General features: G+C 43.3%; 1 protein-coding gene across 1 annotated transcript; it reads left to right on the top strand.

Annotated features, from left to right (window-relative positions):
• The first annotated feature begins 667 nt into the window (after positions 1-667).
• Positions 668-1,805, top strand: LOC135057781 (ADP-ribosylation factor-like). The gene has a single exon (XM_063963534.1). It carries the CDS (start codon positions 881-883, stop codon positions 1,451-1,453), a length of 573 nt encoding a protein of 190 aa, XP_063819604.1. The 5' UTR covers positions 668-880; the 3' UTR covers positions 1,454-1,805.
• Positions 1,806-8,212: the final 6,407 nt, after the last annotated feature.

Below are 8,212 nucleotides of genomic sequence, written 5' to 3'. Positions count from 1 at the left end.
GCATGCACAGCGCTCGTCCTGTGCATGCGCCCACATTTTCTGCGGGGGGGGGGGGCACAGAAAATGCAATCGCCTCTGCCTGTCAATCAGGCAGAGGCAAAACTCAGTTTCCAGGGCAGCCAAACGGGGGACGGGGGAGACGGCCAAACGGGGGGGCGGTGCGGTGCGAACGGCCATGAATGCAACCAATATAGAACTGCTTTGCTCTGACTGGTGAAAACAGGGTCGTAACTAGGGGTGTGCAAGCGATGCCATTGCACAGACCAGCAAAGCTAATGGTAAAAGGCTCACAAACAGCATCTCGCCCTTTGATAAATATCCTCAATACCATTATGTCCATGAGCACTTTCCTGACTGGCTATTAGAGAAATTTGTTTTGCAGTGAGCAAAGAATGAAATTCTATCCTTCATAGATCTGCTCTATACTAATATAAGATATTTATTTTTGTGTAACTGCAGGAGTAGAATGTTTTACTACTAAAAATGATTGCTGAGTTGTCCCTTTCTACAGGTAAATATTACATTGGCATAAAACCGCTTATTTGTGCTGATATATTTCATGATTTATGCCTTAATATTTATGTTTCTATATAAGCTGCCTCTGAAACTGAAAGTATCCAATTGATGAGGTCACTTCCTGTGCTTCTCTCACTAGTGTTGCTGTCAGAACAGGTTGTGTAGAAATCTTCCAACACAGCACAGAGTGACAATGCAGAGAGGATCTTTTTTTTCAGGCTTCCCTTGTTACTAAGTAACATGGGTTTGGCTAGTGAAAGAATACGGTATATATAGCAATGAAGATTTACAAGCACATAAACAGCAACAGAGAACAAACTGATTTTTACAGAAAGGAACCAGAACAAGAATATCTACTGCAGCCATGGGTGGTCTACTGAGCAGCCTCTATGAAACTCTGACGAACTTCTCTAGTACCAAGGCTCGAATCCTGATGCTGGGTCTTGATGCTGCTGGAAAAACCACAGTACTTTACAAGATTAAGCTGAATGAGACAGTCTGTACAATACCCACCATTGGATTCAATGTAGAGACTGTGGAACCCACCCGTAATGTCATGTTCACTGTGTGGGACGTGGGTGGCCAGGACAAGATCCGGGCACTGTGGAGTCATTACTTCATGAATACAGATGGGCTTGTGTTTGTGGTGGACAGTGCTGACCCAGAGAGATTTCTGGAGGCCAGGTCAGAGCTCAGTACTATCTTGGAACATGATGAAATGAGAGGAGTTCCCTTCTTGGTGATGGCTAATAAGCAAGATCTTCCAGGTGCCAGGAGCCCCGCAGAGTTGGCAGATGAGTTGGGGCTGACAAAGATAATTGGACACCAGTGGCATGTCCAAGGGTGCTGTGCAGCCACTGGGGATGGACTTGTGGAGGGTCTGGAGGTCCTCACAGGTTTGGTGAAGCAGTTTCAAAAGAAAAAAACATACTATTAATGTTCTCCCATCCTCCAAGTATTCAAACTTGTAACTACGTGCATATGGGGTAAACCAGCCATGCTGGCAAGTGTTGATTCTTTTTCAAGCTCCAGGGTAGAAACAGTGGCTTTACGTTTGCATCATGGTGGACTGTTTCTGAAGAGGGTCTCAACAAAGCTGCCTGTGGCCCTCTGCTGGGTTCTCTCTTTACAACAGAAAATGACATTTATAGTGACTATTTCAAACCGCAATGGACATTATTGACTGTGCATAAAACGTCAGAGTGTGTGTGTGTGTGTGTGTGTGTGTGTGTGTGTGTGTGTGTGTGTGTGTGTGTGTGTGTGTGTGTGTGTGTGTGTGTGTGTGTGTGTGTGGGGGGGGGGGTTGGAGTGTGACAATGTGTGTAAAGCACAGTTTATAATTTTTCAACATTCTGAATTCATGACCTCACAATGGTAATAGAGGATCATATTGTGTAAATATTACATTATGTATACTATGTATAATACTATAATCTTAACTTAATAATAATTTAGTTTGAAAGCTAGGATATGGTCCTAGGTCCTATTCTAAAATAAAATAAAATACACTTATACAATTGAAACTACTGTTCTTGAGTAAATAATTAGCTTTTTTTAAACAGGCCTAAAGTATCAGTGTGATCAAATTATCTTCAGTATTTACTTGTGTATAAAAATATATGTATCCATAAGTGCATGTCTGCCCCCCCCCCCCAAAAAAAATAAAAAAATAAAAAAAATATATATATATATATATATATATATATCTATATCATACCTCCCAATGTGACCCTCTCCAGGAGGGACAGGATGCTCTGCTCCTGGACTTCCCTCTCACTGTATGATTGCCATCACCTGTGCTGAAACACCTTTCTTATCCATTAACCTGTTCAACACAGGTGCTGGCAATCATACATTAAGAGAAAAGTCCGGAAGCAGAGCATTTTGTCCCTCCTGGAGAGGGTCACGTTGGGAGGTATGTTAAATAAATATGTATGTATGTATATATATATATATATATATATATATGTGTATATATATATATATATATGTATGTGTATATATATATATATATATATATATATGTGTATATATATATATATGTATATATATATATACATACACACACAATACACTGAATTGGCACTCACTGTCGCTGATAGTTGCTCCGGTGCCCTTCGGGAAAAAATACATACAAATAGCTGTCCTTGCGGCACTCAGAGTCTGTTCTCCGTAGATTAAGGTGCAAATGTGCTTTAATACATCACGGTGTACGACGTTTCGGGGCCACAACGCCCCTTCTTCAAGGTGATACAAACAATAACTGTAAAACAACATACCTTTAAAGCTTTAGAAGACCCGAGAATGGGACGAGCTGGCCGATTCCTGTGTGAAGACCCGCCCCCAGAAACCCGGCGTTGGGAACAGTAAGGCAGCCATGGCAACCCGTGCAAACCAGATGCCAGGAGCCTAATGCTTGCATGTTACAAGGGGCTGAAATAAAACAAAGTATAACATACAATAACTTCTCAAATACTAACAGTGTGGTGATAAAAGTGTACATAAATAGACCAATGTTATTTAGAAATGGTCAATAGTAACTAAAAATAGCAACCATCGGAACAACATGTCTAATTACATGATCCATAATAGCCATATGGTATTTCATCTATGAGCAATCAATTCCAGTATCTATCACCTAATCATAGTTATTCCCAACAATTGATATTAAACGATTCCTTCTAAAAAATATATACTAAAGGCAACGTATACATGAACTGAACACCCCCTAAATGGTGTTCCACTGAATCTTATCATTGAGCCCTGCTGGATTGATGGTGTTCAAGACATGTATCCATCTTGCCTCCATCCTCAAAAGCTGGCTTCCCCTGTCCTCTCCTCTTAAAGATTTGGGGACATGGTAAATGATTTGAAATCTTAGATCGTGCAAAGAGTGCCCTAGCTCTGCATAGTGTCTGGCCACAGGTTGATCCGACACCTTGCTACCCAAGGCACTCTTGACAGCAGATCTACAGTATGTAAGGCGAGTCTCTCCCTGGCCGTGCAAATGGTTTTACCCACATATTGCAGCTTGCACGGGCGGGTAATTACATAAATGATATGGGACATGGTACACGAAAGAACATGGTGAATTCTATACGTTCTACCTGTATTACTGGAAATAAATGAAGGCCCGGTTTGTAGATACGTACATGTTTTACAGCCCAGGCACCGATAACAGCCTGGGGCTTTGGACAGGAAGTTAGTGGTTACAGCTGAACCCATTCCTGTCACATCCGCATGTACTACATGGTCCCTGATATTCTTCCCTCGTGTAAAACACGTGAGCGGGCGCTTGTTCTTAAACGTAGGTAAGCTCTTATCGGAAGATACTATGGGCCACAAGACCCTCAGAGTGTGGCATACTGGAATGTTAGGAGACAACAGATTTTGGAAAGTTCCAAAAGCCTTTTGATTCTCATCAGTGAGTGGGGGGGTTTATGGCCCCAAAACCAGTTACTTGCAGACCCTGTGACATGTAAGGAGTTAGGACAGGAAGTGTAGGGGTTTTTAGTAGAAGGAACAAAGCAGAGGCTAGATTTCAGTGTGAGCTGAGGACTGAGGATGGAGGGCACAGGCTAAGTGTCCAGGAGAAATGCAGTCTGGGGACTGTGGAACAAGCATGGTACTCCACAGTCCCTCGCATTATGGAACAGCATGTAGGTGCTGCTAGGAAGAGCAAGAGATATCCAGATTTGCAGTGTGAGAGCAGCAACAGCATGAGCAATCAGTGGAAGAACCAGAGGGGATCCCCAACCTAGCAGGGGTACCCAAGAAGCAGGACGGGAGATGTGAGTCTGCGGGAGAGGACGAGCTGGGTGAGTGGTAGGAAACCACGTGTGGCGGAAGGCCCCCAGTAACGTGTCCATGAGAGATCCTGTTTAGATAGAGCCCCTAGCGAATGGGGGAGAGCACACTGAAATGAATCTCAGTTTGCGGAAGCCGCACTACTGATTCCCAGAGACTGCGCTGGTATGTACTGTACTGTAATGCTGCCACATCACTGTAAATGCTGTTATTGCCAGTGAAGCAAATAAAAGGAGATATAACCTGATGTAACCCATATGAATATTACGCTGAAAAGAGGAGAACAAGAAATCAAATGTTATTGTCGTGATAACCCTGTCTGAACTGTGAATAAACTGCTTGCTTATGTGATGAAACGGCCTGACGTGACAATGCTTTTTAAAATCACTGATGGACCTGCCTCTGCCCGGCTATCACAAGAGCTCTTGGAACTACTGGACTGGAGACGTTGTAGTTGGTGACAAATAGGACAATTTGTTTGTCAATCCTTTCCTTAGGTTTCAACATATCTGCTCTAGGCATAGACAAAACATCTCGTTTGTATCGCAGCAATTCTGAACGCTTATACTCTCGTGCTACAAACCGGTCTACCACTGTAGTGAGGACCCCGTCCAGTTTCTCGCTGTCACTGGTGATTCTAGCTGCCCTTATAAGTTGGGAACGGGGAAGACCCATTTTCAGGGCCCTAGGGGGGTGACTATTACGACGCAGTAGAGTGTTTTTTTCGGTGGGTTTATAATAAACCTCTGTGCTGATCTTATTATTACTCAAGCACACCTTGACATCTAGATAGTTGATACATCTAAAATCACTTGATGCCGTAATCTTAATAGGAGATTGTCGACTATTGATGCTAGTTACCAGTGCATCAAACCTCTCCTGGCCCCCTGTCCAGAGAATAAAGATGTCATCAATATATCTAGAATAGTGTAAGATATATTGACTGACATCTGTGGAATTAAAAAACATCTCCTGTTCCTCCCTAAACATGAAAATGTTGGCGAACGATGGGGAGACGTTGCTTCCCATCGCACACCCGCTAATTTGGCGGAAAAACTTTCCGTCAAACAGAAAATGCTGCACTGGTAACTAGCATCAATAGTCGACAATCTCCTATTAAGATTACGGCATCAAGTGATTTTAGATGTATCAACTATCTAGATGTCAAGGTGTGCTTGAGTAATAATAAGATCAGCACAGAGGTTTATTATAAACCCACCAAAAAAAATCACTCTACTGCGTCGTAATAGTCACCACCCTAGGGCCCTGAAAATGGGTCTTCCCCGTTCCCAACTTATAAGGGCAGCTAGAATCACCAGTGACAGCGAGAAACTGGATGGGGTCCTCAATACAGTGGTAGACCGGTTTGTAGCACGAGGATATAAGCGTTCAGAATTGCTGCGATACAAACAAGATGTTTTGTCTATGCCTAGAGCAGATATGTTGAAACCTAAGGAAAGGATTGACAAATTGTCCCATTTGTCACCAACTACAACGTCTATAGTCCAGTAGTTCCAAGAGCTCTGAGGGCCTTGTGGCCCAAAGTATCTTCCGATAAGAGCTTACCTACGTTTAAGAACAAGCGCCCGCTCACGTGTTTTACACAAGGGAAGAATATCAGGGACCATGTAGTACATGCAGATGTGACAGGAATGAGTTCAGCTGTAACCACTAACTTCCTGTCCAAAGCCCCAGGCTGTTATCGGTGCCTGGGCTGTAAAACATGTACGTATCTACAAACCGGGCCTTCATTTATTTCCAGTAATACAGGTAGAACGTATAGAATTCACCATTTTCATTCGTGTACCACGTCCCATATCATTTATGTAATTACCTGCCCGTGCAAGCTGCAATATGTGGGTAAAACCATTCGCACGGCCAGGGAGAGACTCGCCTTACATAGATCTGCTGTCAAGAGTGCCTTGGGTGGCAAGGTGTCGGACCAACCTGTGGCCAGACACTATGCAGAGCTAGGGCACTCTTTGCACGATCTAAGATTTCAAATCATTGACCATGTCCCCAAGTCTTTAAGAGGAGGGGACAGGGGAGGCCAGCTTTTGAGGATGGAGGCAAGATGGATACATGTCTTGAACACCATCAAACCAGCAGGGCTCAATGATAAGATTCAGTGGAACACCATTTAGGGGGTGTTCAGTTCATGTATACGTTGCCTTTAGTATATATTTTTTAGAAGGAATCATTTAATATCAATTGTTGGGAATAACTATGATTAGGTGATAGATACTGGAATTGATTGCTCATAGATGAAATACCATATGGCTATTATGGATCATGTAATTAGACATGTTGTTCCGATGGTTGCTATTTTTAGTTACTATTGACCATTTCTAAATAACATTGGTCTATTTATGTACACTTTTATCACCACACTGTTAGTATTTGAGAAGTTATTGTATGTCATACTTTGTTTTATTTCAGCCCCTTGTAAAATGCAAGCGTTAGGCTCCTGGCGTCTGGTTTACACGGGTTGCCATGGCTGCCTTACTGTTCCCAACGTCGGGTTTTCGGCGTCTGGATTACACGGGTTGCCAGGGCTACCTTACTGCTCCCAGGTCTCCAGGAAGTCGCAGTTGCTAGGTCCAAGGGGCGGAAGTGCATCACATTATTGGTGAGCTGAGCTGGGGGCGGGTCTTCACACAGGAACCAGCCAGCTCGTCCCGTTCGCGGGTCTTCTAAAGCTTTAAAGGTATGTTGTTTTACAGTTATTGTTTGTATCACCTTGAAGAAGGGGCGTTGTGGCCCCGAAATGTATTAAAGCACTTTTGCACCTTAATCTACGTAGAACAGACTCTGAGTGCCGCCGCTTGCCAGGACAGCTATTTATATACATATATATATATATATATATATATATATATTGTTGCACTGTGGCAGAATCTATGGACCAGTGTGTGTGCATTCTCAATAATCTGACCATTTCTCCAGGTGTAGTAATCAGGTAGTGTGTGGGTAAACCTGATTTTTCCCCCTTGGCCGCTGTAATGACAAATCAGCAGATTTTTGATAAATAACATAAAGCACGTGGCACAGATATCGTGACTAGAGATGACCATCAACCATCGTTAATTCAAAATCATCGATATCAAATGCTTTTACCATCGATGGTATAAAACCAGATTTCCTGCTAGGCAGTCAGCCAGCAGCCCCCAGCTCTTACACTCTGTGTATGAGATGGGAATGGGATATCCCGTCTCTTTCAGAGGCTGAGCTGTGATTCATAGCTCAGCCACGCCTCTGGCTCTTGCACAGTAGCAGAGCCGGGATCGGTATGAAATACCTACAATCAAAATCCCGACGGTCGAAATACCGACAGCAATTGACCGACGGTCAAAATCCCGACATGGACAAAATACTGACATTTAAAATACCGACAAGGTCAAAATACCGACACGTAAAATGTCGACAGGTCAAAATGCCGACTTGATGTTTTCATTGTTTTTTATGGTGTGTATGTCGACAGTGTACCACGTCCCCTCGGATGGCTCGCTGCGCTCGCCATGCTTCGGGCGCGGTGCCTCGCTGCGCTCGGCATACTATTATGTTACCCCTCCAGGTCCACTGGGATGGTAAAGTATGAACAAGTCGGTTTCAATGAAAAAAACATGACAAACTCATGTCGGTACTTTGACCTGTCGACATTTTACATGTCAGTATTTTAAATGTCGGTATTTTGTCCATGGCGGGATTTTGACCGTCGGTCAATTGCTGTCGAGATTTCGACCGTCGCGATTTTGATTGTCGGTAAATTGACTGTATCCCGGCACACTATTATATTCCCCCTCCAGGTCCACTGGGATGGTAAAGTATGAACAAGTCAGTTTGAATGAAAAAAATCATGAAAAACTCATGTCGGCATTTTGACCTGTCG

Source organism: Pseudophryne corroboree, chromosome 3 (genome assembly GCF_028390025.1).
Source record: "Pseudophryne corroboree isolate aPseCor3 chromosome 3, aPseCor3.hap2, whole genome shotgun sequence".
NCBI classification, from domain to species: Eukaryota; Metazoa; Chordata; class Amphibia; order Anura; family Myobatrachidae; genus Pseudophryne; species Pseudophryne corroboree.
This window is presented reverse-complemented; position numbering and strand designations above follow the sequence as displayed.

What these genes read in the sequence shown, in the direction of transcription:
- LOC135057781 (XM_063963534.1), top strand. Translation starts at nt 881, where the DNA reads ATGGGTGGTCTACTGAGCAGCCTCTATGAAACTCTGACGAACTTCTCT.